This window comes from Echiichthys vipera, assembly GCF_963691815.1.
Source record: "Echiichthys vipera genome assembly, chromosome: 4".
Classification (NCBI taxonomy): Eukaryota; Metazoa; Chordata; class Actinopteri; order Perciformes; family Trachinidae; genus Echiichthys; species Echiichthys vipera.
Genome location: NC_139829.1, coordinates 13,062,825 through 13,083,406, shown reverse-complemented (window position 1 = coordinate 13,083,406; position 20,582 = coordinate 13,062,825). Strand labels below are relative to the sequence as shown.

The following is a 20,582-nucleotide window of genomic DNA, read 5'->3' as shown; positions in this document are numbered from 1 at the left end:
TTCTGTGAACTCTATTGAAACATTAAAACCTGCCTCAATTGAACTAAATCAAGAAGCTTTTTCTAGTTCTGTATAAAACAATCAGCCGGTGAAAAGAGTTTCCTGTTTGAGACTAAGAAAAAAACGCTCAGTGTTTCCTCAACATTCACTTGTGGTTGCCCAACACACCTGAATTTTCAGCAACATGGAAATCCCCTGTGCATAATGTCGCCTTATTTATCACCGTTTCCTAGCAGTCATATGGGAATTCAAAAATGGCATTGTCTAAGGCCCGAGTCCCATTGTTTTCTGTTCTGCACCATTAATTTACTGTGGTAATCTAATGTTGACGTGTAAAGCCACTACTGCTGGCTAGCGCTTCACTGCAAATGTGTTTTAATGAGACGATAAAGGCAGGCCTTTTTCTGAGAAACAAACTTTAATTTTCTCATAGGCCCAGAAAAAAAGTGCAGATGTTCTTCAAATTAACTTTGAAAAAGAATGCTAGAGATATGCAATTTTCAAGTTTAGTTTTCGCTAAAGAAAGACAGAAACACTGTTAGAGCCACAGACAGGGTAGAAGAAGAGTAGCAGAAGAAAACATGCAATCCTATGGACCTTTGGAGAGAAGTGTGGCTGCAGCATGGACTCTGACCGAGGCAGCTCAGAGCCTAACAGGGGAAATGTGAGCGTTATATGTATTCAAATAGCCTGACCAAGCCCCCACCACAGCAACTTCCTGGTTGATCCAATACGGAAGTGCCAAAACTGCAGTTCTCCGAGTGTCCACGAGGAGTAGTTTGCACAATAGAGCAGTTTCTTAATGACCTCCATATTAAACAGGCCGTTTTCACAGCATCATTAAACCTGTTTAAGGCCTCGTACAAAAAACATTCTAGTCTGTATGTTTAGGTCATATCTCCATGACAACACTGAAGGGGTGATTTTTTTTTGAACCAGACTAGTTTTTATTTTATTGGAGGTTAAAGTTTATTATTATTAATTAAGGGTGCAGCCTCTTGAGTGACAGCTACCCGCTGGCCCTCACTTCTCCTCTGAAGTATGCGTCAGCCGGACGGACACATCTCCCTCCCTCAACGTCACATCAATGCCCTTTTTTGGTAATTGGAAATGAGGCGGAGTCAAAGTCTGACAAGATGGCGAGTCCTATAAGTCTGACATACCATTGTATCTGCCTTCATGCCAGGATATGAAAAAATTCTGACTTGACTTGTTGAGCAAAAGGTGCACATGAGGTGTTCACAGGCGAAAACATGAACCAACACATGTTCAAATTACTACTAAAAAGGTGCATAGCAGAGAGAATGGCTCTCTACAACAACTAAAATACAGTACATTAAAATCATACATAGAAACACGTTAGAGCTGAAAAGATTTATTGATCAACAGAAAATAAATGAGCGGCAACAATTTGGATCATCGATAATATGTCCTTTATCGAGCAAAAAAGCCAAACTGGTCCAGCTTCTCAGATGGGAGGATTTTCTGCTTTTCTCTGATTTATATCATGGTAAATTCTTCTACTTTGGGTTTTGGATTATTGTTCAGACACAGAAAAGCGATTAGCAGAAGTCACCATGGGCTGTAGGAAATTGTGATAGATATTTTTCATCATTTGCCATGTCGCAGTGTTAATTCCCATCCATCCAAGTAATTCATTCAACGGCAAACATTGACCTAAAGGGATATTCCTTAAAAAGAAATCAAAAACAATAAATCAAGTTTTTGTTGGACTAACTGTTTCAGATCTTCTTTCTTTAATGCTATAAAATAAAACCCAACTATGTTTGCATCTAAAACATTTTATCGCTAGTCAGTTTCACTCCATAATGGAGCCAAGAGGCAGCAATACTTCAGTTGTACTTACACCAAAAGTATCACAAGGCAACAACTGCATGACTCACTGGATTAAGGCTCTTACCAAGGTGCATTGACATTACATTTACTTTTTTTTGTGTGTGTAAAATTGGGAAAAAAGGCAGCTATGATTTCCCAGAGCCCAAAGTGGTATCTTCAAATTCCTTGTTTTTTCAGTCCAAAAAGATAGTTTACTATCATATATCTCAAATAAAAGCAGCAAATCCTCGCAATTATGAAACTGAAATCAGAGAATGTTTGGCATTTTTGCTTCAAAAGTGACTGAAACACTTCCTCAGTTGTCAAACTAATTGCTAACTGAATACCCGTTTCGTCATTTCAGCTTTGCGATGAATGTAAAATTCAGGCCAACTTACCGACCATGGCGCTGACTTCTCCTGCCATGAGTACGGGCACCGTTTCGTTGTACAGGTTGACGTCTATGATGCCCTTTCGAATGGTCTCGCCAACTTTGGCCCCCAGCAGCATTGAGCCCAGTGTCTCAAAGATAGATGCCAGGATGCAGGCCTGCTTCAATGTGACCACGCCGGACCCCACCGCTGTACCGAAAGAATTGGCCACATCATTGGCACCCACTGAAAAGGCCAGTATGAAGGCAATAACGAAGCCAAGGATGACCATCCACAGATACGCATCAAGATCCATCTTGATATGATTTCACCGGGAAAAAAATCCAAGAGGCAAAAAACAAAAAAAGATAGCTTAAATGCTATTTAAAGAAAAATAGAGGTGCTCGGTGCGCTTTTAGGAGGGGACTTAAGGTAAGTCCACTCCGTTTCTTCGTCCCCTGGTTATAAAGAGTTCGAGGGGAGAAGCACAGCTGCTAACTAAGTGTTTGGAGCTCAGTCCAAAGATTGGAGACTAGTGATGGTGGGTGCAGGGAGCATTCCATAGCTTAGTGTGAGACGACCTGTCTGCACGATCCTTCACCTGCCAGAAAAACACGAGAAAAGAGACACAGAAACAGATTAGTGTCATAAGCCATGATTGCTCTTATTCAACAGCAGCTAACATCTGACAATACCTCCCTGTGACTTCTTCAGAAAACCTAAAACAAAGTAGGGGAGGGACCAAGAGAGAGGGAGAGAGGAGGAGAGCTCATGAAGACCTCCCCCCCTCCTAAAAAGAGGGAAACAAAAAAAGTGACACTCAAGGATTCAGGATGGATGATGAAGATGCAGAACTGGCTTTGATGAAACGGGGAGCAGTGCACTCCAGTGTGGAAAGCTGAGGACATTTCATTCAGCCACAATAGGACATCACAGTCTGCACTTCAAAGAAATCAAATCAGACCGTTCAGAGGGGCCTGCTGTTAGTGCTGAGACTATAAAAAGACCACAGCGTCCAGAATGAGATGTGCGCAATGCTCCAAACATTAGTACACTGTTAACACCTTATCCCACACAACAGGGTGGCTGACGTCTCTGCCAGTCCTGCTTTTATTTCACAGGTTTCCCCTTTGCCACAAATCCAGATAGCCTTTGACAGTTATTTATCATTCCTATTTTAGACCACCACACTATCACTTTAATGACTGACAGTGGTCAGGTTTTACATCACAATATTGTAGCAGTCTTCCTAAAATGCCTGAACGCAGTTTGATCATGTGGATCTTACTTAAATAGAAACATGAACCATGAAGCACCTTCACTGACAGCCTGGTGAATCTTTGCATGGCAAACTGCATTACCCTTCTAATCTTTGCTCTTTCAGCCTCAGCATAAGTGTTACGGCGCTCGCTGGGTAACAGTCAAAAGGTACACACAGGTTTTGTAACAAGCTTTTGAGTACAAGTTCAAAACACAATCGAAGGCTTTGGTGCAGTAAATCAAAAAAAAAAAAAATCTCATCTCACTGTGTGGATTTAACTTAAGACTGCAATGCAGTAAGAACAGCAGTGATGTTTTAGTGCTGCGAGAGGTGGGAACACTTCACATACCTGAGCCTCGAAAGTGCAGTTAAGAAAATGTATTGAATATAGAAGAGGATATGTAACTTCGTTGTATTCTCTTGCATTTTTTTGGAAAATAAACATTGCTTGCGAACAACAACCTCAACTGCTGTGACATTAGCTAATTAAGAGGTAGCCTAAAATATAGAAAGGAGGACTAGATAATAATTTCCACATGTTAACAAGCGTAAATTACAACTATTAAGTCTATTAAGTCCAATCTGAAAATAAGCAGGATCTCCTTGAATGGGTCATTGGAGTGGCTGATGATGATGATTTGAGAATACTAAAATACAGAGGAAAAATGAATATTTTCTTCCTTGTTTCAGCTTCAACAATGTGAAGATTTGCTTCTTTTCTCAGTTTTATAACATTGTACTGAAAATCTTATGGTTTTTGGACAAAACAAGACATTTGAAGAAGTGATCTTTGGCTCTAGGAGAATGTAAGGGACGTAAGGGAACGCAGCCCTACTAAAATAAGAGCTCTGGTAGTTTAGTGATCCACTGACTAAATAGGGATAGGAAATGAGAACAGGTTCCAGTTGAAAACCATTAACAAATTGGAAACTGAACCAGAATCGTTTGCCAGTTCATTGGAAAACAATGTAGGGCTGCAGCTATCAATTCTTTTTGTAATCAAGTACTCTACCGATTATTCGGGTAATCGGATCAAAATATATATATATATATATATATATATATATATATATATATATATATATTTGAAAATCTGTTTAACACATTTGAGAAGTGCTGTATAAATAGCACATTTGACAGGCGAAGACCTTGACGGACTAACACAGGACACTGTAAATGTTTAATCGGGGGAAACCTCCGTCACAAGGGGACCATACAGTCAAACACGGCCCTCCACCAAGAACAACCAGGGACTCCACAGAGGAAACGGGCGAACATTACACCAGAGAAAGCCAAGCGGAAGTTTGAGAAGGAGGAAAGATGATCATGAGACACTCGAGTGTGGGCGTGTAAACAAGTACCAGGCCTTTTTAATCAGGTCTACATATAATTTTGCGTAAGAATGAATTATAATAAGCGTTATTTTGCAAAAAAAACCCACGTCTGGGGTAGGCCTATTTAGTGGGGTAATCTAACAGGGGTGTGTGTGTGTGTGTGTGTGTGTGTGTGTGCATGCGTGAGGAAGAGGCATGTGTGTGTGTGTTGAAGGCAAAACACTTGCAATTTACCATAAATAAGTTACTATTTAAATAATTCAAAGTAGTGCATAAAATTATACCTGATACGTGTTTAATCAAACAGGTTTCGAAGAGAAACTAATAATTAATCTAAATTAGCAAATGAATAAGAGATAGATCTTATCAGGAAGAGTGAGTCGCTCTCTCTCTCTGTTTACTGTAACAACAAGCAATGTACAAACGTCAATGACACATTTACTTAAACAAAACTATAAAGACTGATCAGGTAGGTAACGTTATGTTTAACGTCCATGAAAAACTAAACATACAGGCATTCATGAGGACAGCTAATGTTATACATTCTCTTCCTGTTTATCCGTCAAGTTAAATGATCCTCTGCCATTTTCGGATGTAGTGGTGTGCTTCCGCAAAAATGGCCTGTGTGGAACAACGATCCCTGCACTGAGCAGTCCGCATAACGCGCGAGATAGGGATTAAACAAATCATCGAGGCATTTTTGTAATCGAGTACCTTGAGTTAAGAAGGAATCGTGGTGTAATGATAACATTATACCACTGTACAACTGTAAAGCTGTATAAATGTTCTCCCATTTCAAACACACTGTGTTCAGATAATAAAACCTGTGTTGGCCAACGTTGACCAACATTCCCCCCCTCGCACACACAGAAAATTAATCAGGATTCAATAAGGACACAGAAAGAATCGGACCAATAAGTAGAATCGATACAGACATTGGTATCAAACTCTTCTCCCATCCCTAGCGCTAGGCTCTGCACTTGCTGAGATCATGTGATAGAAAGTCGATAGCATCAAGCAAACAGTTTCCCACATCCCTGTAAAGTTCCACGATGACAACATGTTTGAGAACCAGATGATGAGGCCACCAACACTGAAGCCTCTGGTGGTCCCTGAGAAACCTCTACACCACAAATGACTTGCTCTGGGTTCTTTTCTCCTCTTTCTCTTTTGTCTATGCCACATAATCAAAGTCATTTCATAGGGGTTAATGACAGCACATTTCTTTCTATGGTTAAGCCAATTGTTAATGGGGAGCATTAAATGTAAACAGCTTGCAGGCTGGACTAGCACATTCCCTCGGCATGAACCGACTGTGTGCGCCTCATCGCGTGGGGGCACGCTGCTCCTTTCTAAATAGCCTGCGGCACGTTATGGCTCCCTCCTCCCGACCAAGAGCTCCATCTGGAACAGTTGAGGTCACGTACTGCTATCCTTTTTCCTTTGTTGAACCCCAACGCACATAAAAACATGATCATAATTTGTCTCTTGATCAGGCAAGACCTCTGAATAGTAATCAACAGATCCATGGAAAGTTCTTTTTATTCATTTTTTTTTTTAAATAGACGGAAAAAGACTTCAGGGATTGAACTAAACTGATGTGATACTCTGCTGAGCCCTGAGGTGAAATTCTCCTTTCACCTAGTTCCCCCAAGAGAGAAATCAGAGCGCAGGATCAGAGCGGGGGATCAGTGCCCCTGGACTTAGAGATTCAGAGTCTTCAGACAGAGGTCTGAGACTATTGTGCTGAAGGTCCATAAACTGAAGTCATGAACTCATGTCCATCCAGACAATTGCCACTAAAAAGGTTAACCAAGTTAATAATTCATGATCAAACATAACAATGCAACCCTAGGATGTTATCTTTACCTGAAGCTTTAAAATTATATTGATTCCTAAAGTGCTTTGCGTCGTGTCATTGAAGTTCTGTTTCATTAAGTCTGCACCAATATGCAGGCATTTTGAGCATTAAAAGTTAAATATTCTTTCTTTTCACCTCAATTGTTCCGTTCAATAGAATTGCCTTTTTGTTTGAAAATCTGTTTAACACATTTGAGAAGTTATGTACAAAAACATACACATTTGACAGGCGAAGACCTTGAAGGAATAACACAGGACACTGTAAATGTTTAATCGGGGGAAACCTCCGTCACAAGGGGACCATACAGTCAAACACGGCCCTCCACCAAGAACAACCAGGGATTCCACAGAGGAAATGGGCAAACATGACACCAGAGAAAGCCGAGAGTACATCGTTCAAGTGTGTGCGCAAGTATGTGTGAGAAGGAGGAAAGATGATCATGAGACACTCGAGTGTGGGCGTGTAAACAAGTACCAGGCCTTTTTAATCAGGTCTACAATTTTCTAAACCGGGAAACTCAACTTGACAGCTGCAGCTGACACTCGGCCTGTTCTGAAGCCCCCATTCTGCTGTAACACATGAACATCAGCTCACATGCCGCCACTTCCAGCTGTGCACATAAAAACTATTTTCTCCAGGATGAAGTCCTATAAGAATGTAAAAAAGGGAATAATACAAAATGTTGTGACCCAGCTTCATTAGCCTTTGTGAGGGTTAAAGATATCGTCAGTATATAGGGTGAAAACTTAAATGACTGCCATATATAGTACATGTCAACCTTTGCCACAATAATCTGTGAAATATTTTGTTTAACCCCCTGTGGGCCCTGGCAGCTTTTTGTCTCTCAGAGGCTGTAGTAGGCCCATTCCTAAAGATAGAGTGAGGATGGTATATAAACGTAGACCAAGGAACCCTTAGGTACCAACTATGACATGCTAGCTTGTTGGTAAAGGGGCTAAATAACACTCCAAAGCTAGACTAAATGTTGACATGGGGAAAGTGGCAAGGTCATTTTCAAAGCAGTCTCTTAGTAGTAATTTCGTTGCAGAGAGATCATTTTCTGAAACTTGACCTCACTGTATAAAATGAGCTGTTGTGACCTCTAGGATTATCACAGCCTCATGAAACTTAACACCCACAATCTAAAGACCTAGGGTATTCAAAGGCTGGATGGCTTTCCTATGTATATGGAGCAGTGTCCAGTACAGAAGCGCCCACTCATCCACAATGCATTCATATCCAAGCTGTAAGACAGTGTCAGCCAAAAGCATGAGGAATCCTCCAAACTGCCGTCTAAAGTACACCACATCTCCTAAGCAAACACCTGTTTGCTGCTCTCAACATCTGGTGTGAGATTTGAAAACACGTCTAGGGAAAAACAGCTGGGAATGACTGTACATTCCTACAGATGAAGAGGTTTATGACCTTATGTCCTTGAATAGCAAATCCTGCGATGACTTGCTACATACATTGATTTGTACAGAAACCATTGAGAGAACACAGTATGCACCAGGATGTGTGTAATGCAAGCTAAACAGTGCTCATATGAAATAGATTTTTACCAATAACCTGGCTATATGATCTTCAGAGTCCTCACCATCTCGGGCTATACGATCAAGCTATTTGACTTGTGAGTGTTATCACTGCTCCAATAAATGATTCATTGGGACCCTGAATTGTATTTTGAAAGCAAAAGATTATTATAAAGCAAAATACATGTTATGCAACCTGTGTGAAGGTTATCTTTTCTCTTTCCTTCTTTATTTCTTCAAACAAATAAGTCTAATTAACAACAACAAAATCCACAATAGCAAAGATATTAAACATAGGTCATACATTTACTTTCCACCACTTAAAGTAGTAATATACCTTCAAGGATCGTTAAAAATATAATTTTGTAGCACCTGCTCATGCAGGGTTGCAGATACGAAAAACACAGACAGCAGACAGAATGGCTCTTTGCTACCTGGGTATGAATGCACTACATGATTATGCTGCTGTTTTGCTGGTCTGAAAAAATAAACAGGCGCTGAAACAGTAAAATGTTGAATGTAATTTGAGAAACTGGCAGCAATAGTTTCGTAAAGAAGGAAGGAACGACTTGTCTGCTCTATAAAATAATTCAGGAGAGGTGTTTGAGATGTCAGTATGTTAAAAACAATATTGTTTGTTTTTAAAAAAGCTGTACACTGCTAACCCTGTATTGATGTGATATGATTGCTTGATTTTCGTATCTAGTGTGCTAGTCAGTCATGAAAAGAACTTTAAGAAACTACTTTATTTTTGTAGTGCTAAATTAGGTGGTATCGAATTGGTGCATAGACTCATACCAGTAACAGAGTTTTAGGCAGTATCAGAGACTGGTATCGGTACAACTCTAATGATGTGCAGCCAGGAAAATCACTTACAGGGGGAAGTTGGATATGTAGTAATCATTTCGACAAGCACGTATTTTGTGCCAACTGCTTTCACAACTGCACAGAAGGAATTTCAGTTAATTATAAATTTCTAACAGACAACAAAATAGTTTTTTCAAAAGACCAGGCCTGCACAAATGTATTAAGATGATGGACCCACTTATTTTTTATTTTTGAGTGGCAGCAGCTCTTGTTAATGTGACTTTATCTGTCTGAAGGATTCTCTATCACAGCAGGACTATTGAGAATTAAACACTTAAGCAGATGATGTTCAGCTAGGATGAATGGTTGAAACGATCAATAGATGAGGCTACAATTTCATACAGCTTTATTTTTCAGCTCAGGTAAATCTTTTCTAATGTGTTAAGACCGCTGTCCAAGGTGCTGAACCTGGGATGTGGGGGATGTTCGCCTTGATCCCTGTCGATTGCTGTTGTTCACACTTTGATATACTTGGACATCAGTAGATATCCATGATTTTTTTTTATGTAAGTATATCTGGCGATATTTTACTGTGGTGACCTTGGATTAGTTATTTCAGACGTTTATGCCATTATTTTAATTGACAACTTATCATGATATTGTTTTGGTTTTGAAATACTGTAGCAGACACTTTTGGAAACATCCCCAGGAATTTCACAAAATGGGAGATTGCTAATTGGTAGAGCAATTTAGAATATGTAGGTGAAGTTTTCCTTTTATACTGCAACTGTCTTGTTGAAAACTATATGCCATTATTAACACCATTTCAGCTTTTTGGAATTTGCTAGTTTTGCCAATTTATAAAATACAAACTTTACTATCTGGCCGTGCACCAATCATTGGTGGTTCAATCCTCTGCTCCTTCTGTCCACATGTCAGCATTGACCCTGATATTGCTCCCAATGGGCAGGCCAACTCCTTGGCATGACAGTGTTGGGGGCGAAAGCAGTTTGTCTGTGGCGGCTTCTAGCTCACCACATGCTCAGTCCTAGGCAGTGGTCTGGGTTCAAATACAACCTGCTGCGTTTCTGTCTTCCCTTTTCGTGTTACTCTTCAGCCGAGCTTGGAAATAAATGCGAAAAAGCGACATGCTCTTGAGGATTATGTCTTCTGGCAGACACGTTTTGACTCTCAGGGTGCCAGGTGGCAAAACAGCACAAATAATTAGGACACTGACACAAAAACACAACGTAGGGCAACAATGACTATGTATTTTAATCAGGATGTCTAGATGACAAATCCAAGATTTCATCAAGGGAAGTTATAAAATACATGTGGAGAACATTAACATTTTTTTTTACTATTAACTGAAGAGAATTTCCAGCTACATCCCAACCTGAGTGGATCATTTTACCTGTTACAGCACTGACCTCTGGAAGCACCTGTTATGCATTACGACTATAAAGAGATACTACTTACTGTGTGCACTTTTCTAATTGTTTGCTGTCATGGCTGTACAGTGCTCATTAATCTGCCTGAGATGCCACTGCACCACAGCTGGCGCAAAACACTGTGTCACGAGCTACAGTCTGCATTGACACGCGGCTGCACTATCCACACACTGATTCAAAACCCCCACCCTTTCCCCTCATCAACTAACCCTTCATGTCTTGCCACATGCTGACAAGGCCGGAGCTAGAACATGCATGCAGCATCAGATGATGACTCACAGCAGCACCATAACCAGTGCTGCCTAATTGTTACACCTGAAGCATACGCAACTGCAGCCTCCAAGGACACAGGATGCTCACATCTACCAGATGGCTTATAAAGTTAAAAAACAGAGATATGATTAAGATGAAAAAAAAAGAAGAGACAAACAGGCAAGTAGGCCTGGAAATCAACTCCACTCACCTTCATGTCTCCTCACATCAGTGGAGGGTGAGAAAGTGGTGGAGATGAATGAATGTCAAAGACAAGATGACAGTATTGGGGAGAGAAACAGAGAGAAATGGTAGACTGAAAAGGAAAAAAAATAGACCGGGAACAAAACAGGGAGGGGGGGGGGGGGGGGTGAGCATGTGAGAGAGTGGAAGAGAACAGCTGATGACAGGAGGAGTGAAGGGAAGGAGAGGCTTAGTTAGAAATCAGCAGGTTGTGGTGGTGTTGCAGGAGAGAGAAGGAGGGGAAATAACGAGAGAGAGAGAGAGAGAGAGAGAGAGAGAGAGAGAGAGAGAGAGAGAGAGAGAGAGCAGCCAGCAGAGTCTAGACTGCCTCTTAAAGGAAAGTATCCGCATTCGCAGTACACGCCAGCCAATGACGAATGTCAGAGAGACTGAGGTGGATCGCTGACTGGCTGCCTGTGCACAGAGGGGATGTACAGATGGAGAGGAGGCAGCCAATGACAGCAGAGGAGGATAACGAAATGCGAGAAAGATGAGAGCAGAGAGAGAGAGTTGAAGCTGTGTGCGTGCATGTGTGTTGTTCAGCCATAGAAAAGCATGCCGATGGATCAAGGGCATTCTGAGCACTAACATTCCCTTGGTTACCCTGGTCAATGCATTATGCAGATTTTGGCACCTGGATACTGATGCACATGTTCAGAAGGAAAGCAACAGTGTGAGCTTTGGGTTACACAACCATCTATGATGATGGTTACGGGGTATGATGGAATGAGTCGAGCCACTTTGGGCCATTTTTCCTGCTAACACAGAGGACACACACACACACACACACACACACACACACATACACACACACACACACACACACACACACACACACACACACACACACACACACACACACACACACACACACACACACACACACACACACACACACACACACACACACACACACACACACACACACACACACACACACACACACACACACACACACACACACACACACACACACACACACACACACACACACACACACACACACACACTTACTTACTTTCCCTAGCTCTCTCTGCCATAATTGTCCCTTGCAAAAAGACACGCTGAACAGTATGTCTTTATGTGATTTGGTTTCAGCGTGCAGAGACGGCGGCTCTTCGACACAATGAAGAGTGTGGACCAGATTCACTGCAGGCTCAGAGCCCAGCCAGAGGCCACGGTCCTCAACACTCACTGATAATGCAACAAACATACAACAGCAGACAAATCAAACAGGCTAGCAAACTAGTCTAACTGAGATAAAACAAGACAAGCTACTTGTTGAAGAGTTTAAGTTTTTTGTTCTGAACTATGATTGCAGCATTATACTCTGGGCTTTTTAAACAGTTAGCATCTTTCAAAATGTTTTTCAAACTTTGGAAAAAACTGGCTGCTACCCCCCTAACAAAAAGTCTTACAGCTTGTTCTTGCTTGACCACGACACAGTCTTTGTACCAATTAAACCATATACCTAAATAAACTCATTACTCACGTACACCACTGACGCATAGGCAATGTCTGGTGCCACTGGGCAGTTCAGGTCCTGTTCCCTTCGCTGTCACATAATGTGCAAAGACCAGAATAAGGCTGATAAATTCATTTGTCCAGCACCGTTCAGAGGTCTGATCTGGTGTTTGTTTGAGTTCCTGTGGCTTTCTGCTCTATCGTCTCTCACTCATTCTCTCCCTTTCTGTCCCCCCACTGGCCCTGCCTGCTAAAAAGCCTTTCTGCGTCAGCTGCACCTGCTGCCTCTGACTCTTTGCTTCGCAGCAGGGAGGCGCTGTCTCCTAGAACCAAAACACACACATACACGCACACACACATTCTGTACAGTGTTGAGATCAGTCAGCCTCCACTAGCAGGAGGGGGGTCGCTTAAGAATGACAACAACAGCGTGCATGAATGCGGAGAGCATGTCGCTCTCAACGCAGTCTTCAAAGACATTTCCATAAATCCTATCACTCGTTCCATTTTCTCTGTGCCGCCGTGGGTCTGCATTGCAGCACTAAGTCAGGTTGTCAAGAAGCAAGTAACTCTGGTAATCCTTCAGATTGCTTCTGACCGCAATTTAAAGCACACAGGCAATTTGTTAAAAATGAATGAAGGCCTGCAGCTAAATCATTTGTTTTCAGAACACTTTTTTGGCCGATTACCCTGATAGAGATGAGTTATTACCCTACTGCCTCCTCGACACCACTTAAGTCCTAAGGCAGAAGTGAAAGAAAATCCCCTCTTAACTTCATGCTTCGTGATTTTTTATTTTTCCTTCATAGTTTATTTAGTTTTGACATGAACCGACAGCATGTGGTGCCTTTATTAGCTCCAAAAGTCATTTTGGATGTTAAATGTGTATTTTTACAAAACACTGGATTAAAATAGTGTAAGTATATGTTGAGAACTACTGCGTTCATGTAGCTCAAGTTCATGAGGAACATCTGAATATATTGTAAACGCACTGTTGACTAAATAGATTGATGAATGGGTTTATGTCAGCGCTCTCTCACCACCAATGACAAAGAAACAACAGACAATGGTAATAAATCAGTTGAAGTTAACTATCTACATCACATTAAACAGCGACATTCTACGAGGCTGTAAACGGAATTCACAGACGACACACTCTGCTGTCTGTGTGTGTGTTTACATGGGCACTGATAACAGTTTATTATCAGTATCGTGTCGTTTGAGCATGTAAACACCATATTCTGTTTTCAGAAAACTGTTAATGAGAAACCAAAATACGCTACCCAGAGTACTCCAAAAGAAACCGGGATACTGCTGCATTAATACACCTTAACCAGGTTATTGAGTATGTGCGCAGGTGCTGCTTCAGCCAGGTCACCTAACAGAAATACAAACAATGGCAGCAGCGAAAACATCTCATTTTTGGAGCGATGACGAAATTGAGTTAAGGCTGGGCGATAATGGCATCTATAAATTGAATCATATCGCGATGAAATCAAATATGGAGGTATCGTAATACACAATTACATCACCTAAATTGATAATAACAAGCACATACTAACTAAAAAAATTTGCTATAAAAGGTTTCTTAATAAAAGGAGAACTAAACTAATCTGTTAACGTCTTAAATTTGCATAGGGGAATACAAAAATAGGCTTTACCATGTGGTTATTTCAGACTATTATTGTTTCACATATTTCATTTAAATACCATAGAACATGCTATATATATGTAAATAATTATCGAGATATGAAATCATCTATATCGGGATAGAACATTTTGTCCTAAACGGAGTCGTCTCTTTCGGTAATTACAGAGGCGGCCTATCGTCATCCACTGCTCCCCTGTCCTACGCGGTGGTAGTGATGTCTGGCTGGTACCAGTATGGAGGTGGGTTATAAGAGCAGCGTATCATAGCTCCTTTCAAGAATAGTGTGCCAGTTAAGAGAGAGATGTGGATGAACCTGAATCAAATGCTGCGCCTGCAGAAATAGAACGCAGTAACCAGGTTATGAGTATTTATCATGTATACAGGCAATATGAACAACACAGTTTCTCTTATTATATTATTCTGCATGTTATTATTCAACCAGAATATGATCATAACCAAAATAAACCCTAAGCGGGCTACCTTCTTCAATCAAATTTAAGGGATGATAAAATCAGAGGAATGTCAGTCTCATACTCCATAGACTGATCACGGCCTGCTTTAGTGTTGCTAAAGGCTCAGATACCTGTTACAACAGCAAACAATCGAGCCCCCCCTCCCCTTTGGCTATCAGTGTTGAGTAAGCCTTATGTTTAAATACTCTTGAGGTCAGCTCTCTCTGGTTTCAGTGGAGACTGTGCACGGGTTTGACTCCCTCACCCTGAAATGGCAAAGTGGCTCAAGCGACTCCTCCCTATCTGAGTGTCTGTACAACTGTTTTAAAGTCGGAGATAAAAACACTGTGCTGTCCTTACACTGTTTGCCTATAAAAGGCTCCATAAAAGGACACTCATTTACAGCAATACAATGTGTGTCAAAATGAAAGCATACACTGACTGAACATTTAACAGACAATGGAAAGTCATATGATTTCAAGTAGTCTATTTTAGTTAATAAATCTGGGAACACACACACACACACACACACACACACACACACACACACACACACACACACACACACACACACACACACACACACACACACACACACACACACACACACACACACACACACACACACACACACACACACACACACACACACACACACACACACACACACACACACACACACACACACACACACACACACACACACACACACACACACACACACACACACACACACACACACACACACACACACCTTTTAGGCTGGCAGAAATTATTAGTCACCTCTGAGAATAAACCATGTTCACAACAGGGATCTAATTGACCAATCAAAATGTACCTCAAAGATGATTATAGAGCCAACTACTGTATTACCACTACTGCAGTAACAGAGCCGGTTTTGTTTGCTAGCCTTCACATCATAGGACACAATTATGCTTGGTACATACCGACAGCAGTGGGTTTTTGAGGTTAAATCCTGGCTTTCTTCTCTTTCTGCCATCTGCCTTCATGTTCCTGGGTGTAGGAGTCATCTTAGCCTTGACCCTCTCTCTGTTTTCCTATCCCCCCTCCCACACTCAGCTTTAGCCGGACAGCTCCAATTCTCTTCCAGGAATCAGTGTTGGGTGCCCAACAGCAAAGCCGGCCCCATTCACCCCTGTGCTTCCTCTTCTGCTTACCCCTCCCGATCTCTCCTCATCTTCAGTGAGGAAGCAGAGAAATGTTGACCTGGCTAAGTACTCACAAAGCGCCACCAAGACCTCCAACCTACCTGCCTCTTTCACGACTGCTGTGACTGGTAATCTACTGTCAGCACGCTTTGTGGTATTAAAATGTGTTACCGGGGAAAAGTGGGTGCTGGTATTAGTGCTAAAACACAGCACAAAAAGGGCAAGAGAGGGAAGAGGGAGAGGTACAAACCTGACTGATGCTGTTTTAGCCTACATCTACACTAATGGGGATACATGCATCCTGATCTCTCCGTTCTGGATTTTTATCCACAATACGCTGCCGACTGACCAGTGACATCTTAATCAAAACGTTCTCCACAGCGAAGTGTTTTTTGGTGTTTCAGTGTGTAACCGTGAAGTTTCATAAATATAAAGTTTAAACAGCTACCTTGTGGAGACATCATCACTTTAAGGTTCAGTTGTTTTCAGTTTGTCAGTTTTTATTGTTTTAAATGTTGAATCAAAGTAGATTTGATGTGGCTTTTGACAATGATTCAAAAAAGGGCACATATCAAAAGTGATTAAAATTAATTACATTTAATTTCAAGGTAATTAAAGGACTTTTTGTTTTAATCATCTCAATAACAGAAAAGACGAGAGTCTTATCCAGTGATACATGTGTAACACAGACTGTATGTGAAGTTTCTCATAGTGATAACAGTCTGGGAAAGTTCGACATGGTGATAGCGTGCTAAAGGCAGAACAGCAGGTGGTAAAAGGTTAAGGAATTAGACACAAACAAAGTTAAAAGTGTCTGCACCACTTGCTTTCTATGTATTTGTGGACATATTTTAGGAGAAGGTGAATTAATTCAGCAGGTGATGAAAGAAAACAAGCTGTGGAACTGTGGATATCTTTTATGTATTGTTTAAATATTTAAATGCAAGTTTGTTTCTATTAACCACAGTCTGACGGACATTTGTGACCTTGGATGGCTGTGTCTCCACATGTGAGGTTAATAGATGAGGAGAGAAGGGAAGAGAGAAAGAGAAAGAACGCCCCTCCTAAAGCTGGATCCAGTGACCTGTGCCCTCCTGCTCTTAATCCTGGCTTCCAGCACATGACCCAGCTAACAGTATTATGGAGTGCTTTGATTAGACCTGCTGCTGTGCGCACGTTGTGGGGGACTTGGCGGCATAGGAGGGGGGGTCTTGTAGTCCTTTACTCTGCCACCACTTTGCAGGAATGCCAGGCCTCTTCACTGACACATACCTCTGCGCGCACACACACACACACCTACACACACACACGTAGAAATGCACGCACACACACTGTATTAACCATATGTTTAGCGTACACAGCCTGGACGCAGCAGAAGAAAAGACACGTGGGTTGGCCGGATTAACAAGTCATTGAGTCAGTGGATTACCACGGCACTGTTATTCTAGGTGAAAACTAAGAGTAATGCTGAAAAATGTGCTGCTAGCATTAGCCACGGCTAATAGGCCACTGAATGATCTGCAAGAATGGCACTTAGACCGGTCACAACAGGGAGGGGAATTTCACATGACGACTTCAGCGGTAGGCCTTAATCGCATCAAGGGGTCTCGCAAGGGAGACTTTTATTTTATCTTTATCAACTGACAAGGAAGAAAACCATCTTGAGACAAGTCGACCCTGGAATGTGTCCATATCACAAACTACGAAAACTGTCAAACGATTTGGCACTGAATTTGTGGTCAGACTTCTTAATTTAAATCTTATTTGTGTTTATTTTATACTAAATAAACGCAAAGTTTAAGTTCACCCTCTATAGTAAAGGCAGTGTTTAAGTAGTCTGAAACACTGCCATACAGTTCATCTCCTGCATCCAGGAGATGAACTGTACGTTTCCTCTAGGAAAGATATACATGATGTACAGCGATGAATCCTAAAGCAAAAGCAAACCACAAACTACATGTTTAAATTCGCTCTGTCCATATATTGGAATTTGCCAGAAAACACAGATTCAACATTAAGATTTTGAAGCCACTGAGGATAGTGTGTTGTGCAACAGCCGGATCTATTCAATGATTTCCCTCGCAAAAGATTGATGAAGATAGAAACGGAACAGTCCGCAGGCAAGTTGACAGTGAACAAATCTGTGCACCAACAAAATCACAATCTTGAATTGTCAGTAGGTAGTAAAAATACTACCTGCCAGGAGAGTTAGAAGTTACAACTTCTACTGCTGCAACTACTACTTCTGAATCATGAATGAGTTAATCTTAAAATGGCACAGTCCCGACTGTGTGACCAGTGTTATCTATCACATGTTTGCCAGTGTTGCATACTTGCAGCACATGGTGTACAAGCACACGCGCACGCACACGCGCACGCACACGCGCACGCACACGCACACGCACACGCACACTACTTTTCGACAGGTGTTTGTTTTGCATTTGTGTGGCAAATTTAAAGTTTTAGTTAAACAAACTCTTTTTGTTGTCCAATACTCAAACCATTGCAGTACTTTTGATGCAATTGCAGCTGATAAAAAAGAACTGTGAAATTACTTCATTTTACAGACAAAATGTATTATTATTATTATTATTATTATTATTATTATGTCTGAATTATGAGTCTAGGTTTGACCTCTACAAAACAGGCCCATTTTAGACTAATGAACAAAATGCTTTAATACAGCTGTTGTAATCACTCCAGGGAGAGATATTTTTGGGTACAGCATCGTTTGAGGCCGTGTGTGGCATGTGCTACTTTCTTTGTGTCTGACTGGTGTCGCAGCATGGTCAATGCTGAAGGAACTCATTGTGACAAGTGGTCTGCTGGTGTTCCGGTGATGGAGGGTAAATGGGGAGGAGGGTGGGTTTTGCCCGGGTCACCTCTAATCCTGGTGGAATAAATAATTTCCTCACAACTTTTCCATCCATCGCCTCAAATCAGAACACGGTCTCGCCCACCGGGAGGGGGCACAATGAAGCTCAAATCCCCTCATCTTTCTCATGCGCCACTGGAATTTTAAATGCATGGAGTTTGCTATAAATGCCATTTAAAGTCTGAACAATCCATGTCGAGAATGTCCTACAGCAAATGGTTAGTGCTTAGTTTGCCCCTCGTGTGAGCTGCCTCTACTAAAGTAATCCACCATTTTGAATAAACTTGTATATTTTATTTTCCGCCAGGCTTAATAACAATCAGACCATTTCTGCTGTATGAAACAAAGTTCCATTATAGCAGAAGTGAATATGAAGAGATCATTTCATGCTTTCCCACTCCATGTTTCAATTTGCCTCTTTGCTGCCATGCACAAGATGATAATGAGGCGCAATATAAAGCTGCAGTAGAACAAACATTAAGAGCTTCAGACTGTGGCAAAACAAATCACTGGGTTAAGCCTCTTTGTAGACATTAATGAGGATTTCAGGAAATTATCAAACTGTAATTTTTCAGACCAATGTTGTGATTTAGATTGCTATTTGTGTCTATAGCTACAAACCTAAGATATGACTGTACCAACCTTGTTTCTACATGAACAGATTCAGATAAAACTATGCAGTGGTTTGGTGATGAGTACCTCCCAGGTTTAAGTCAGTTAGACAAACCTATATCCCAGTTTTCTTTTGAACGTTTGACCAATTTAGCATATTTAGTGGGATACTTTCTCAATAATATTCAAACAAAAATCACAAAATTCTAAAGTGGCTTTAAATTGGTTGACAAGTTGCATATTTGATCAATAATAGTATAATAATGACAAACGGCTGGTAAGTTTGACGATGTGTTGATAACAGACAGCACCTTTAGCTGCTTCAGCTAAAGTTAGCTTCACAGACTGATGAGGACACAAATGCCACAAATCCTGGAGGCAGGGCTACAGAAACTTTTTTCACTATTTTAAGGTGCTGAGCTTAAAACAATGACATGCGCTTGAACGTTAAACTGGGAGATTCAGACATCTCTGTCACCACAACTGCCCAGCTAACAGCTAGCTTAAAAGACAAAAAAACAAACCATTCTGTTGGTCTTTTATGAACGGCAAAAACATACTCTTTAATCTTAAACTTCCTTTCACCTCCTCAAACATTCACTTTGTAGTTTATTAAGACACTGTTCAATATGCATGCTCTTACAAATAGCACAATCTTATAAAAAATAGTTCACCATAGAGGAAAATGCACCCTTGTATATTTGCCCAAAAACGGAAGTGTTTATGTGTAAAGATAATGTTGACAGGTTTGTTGATTACAGCTCAGACTGAAGCCTTCTCAGCCTTACTGGCAGATGGTAGTTTTTTTAGAGCCACACCGTTGCTGGAATGTGTGAAACATTATGAAGATGTCATCACCTGCTCAGTGCAGGGAACCCTAGAGATTTTCTACGATATTTAATCCTTGTCCCCATAGTTTACTGGCCTTGCATTACCCTAAAAATGCATCTTTGCTAAACCTGTTTATTCTGTACACACTCTACTTTCAGTAAGCCTACTTTCAGTGTTTTCCCCAGGGTTTCTTGTAGTACAGATGTATTTTTGGTGCCAGTGCATTTTCCAGGCTCTGTTCCAAAACTGTGCTCATTTCTCTGTTTGGACTACCATAGTTCTAAAGAGGACCAATTATACAATTTACCATTATTAAAAAGGAGAGCAACGAGACCTTTATTAGACCACTAATCATATCCTCCACTCAGTTTGAATACCCTGATTAAAATAATTCCCCTTTAAAAAATGAGACAAAAGAATTGCCCTCTAATTCTGCGTTAGGCAATTTCAGCTTGTTAAAAGCATAATAACATGACTCAGTGCAGTTATCACATGTGATCACAATAGTATTTCCTCAACACTGTACAATTAAATTTCTCATGAATCATGTTAAAAGGCATCGGCTAATTTACTACTTGTT

At 41.0% G+C, this 20,582-nt stretch overlaps 1 protein-coding gene across 6 annotated transcripts in view; it reads right to left on the bottom strand.

The window, feature by feature from the left end:
- The window catches only part of slc20a2 (solute carrier family 20 member 2), a 41,965-nt gene that overhangs the window by 12,749 nt on the left and 8,634 nt on the right, over window positions 1–20,582 (bottom strand). For 2 of the 6 annotated variants that reach the window (XM_083912426.1, XM_083912429.1), the window contains exon 2: window positions 2,235–2,808. In XM_083912426.1, the coding sequence (XP_083768552.1) occupies window positions 2,235–2,523 (289 nt within the window). In that variant the 5' untranslated portion in view covers window positions 2,524–2,808. Of the gene's footprint in view, window positions 1–2,234; window positions 2,809–11,966; window positions 12,053–12,440; window positions 12,592–15,462; window positions 15,534–20,582 lie in introns of those variants that run through there. The other 4 variants (XM_083912430.1, XM_083912428.1, XM_083912427.1 and 1 more) reach the window with 4 other exon arrangements.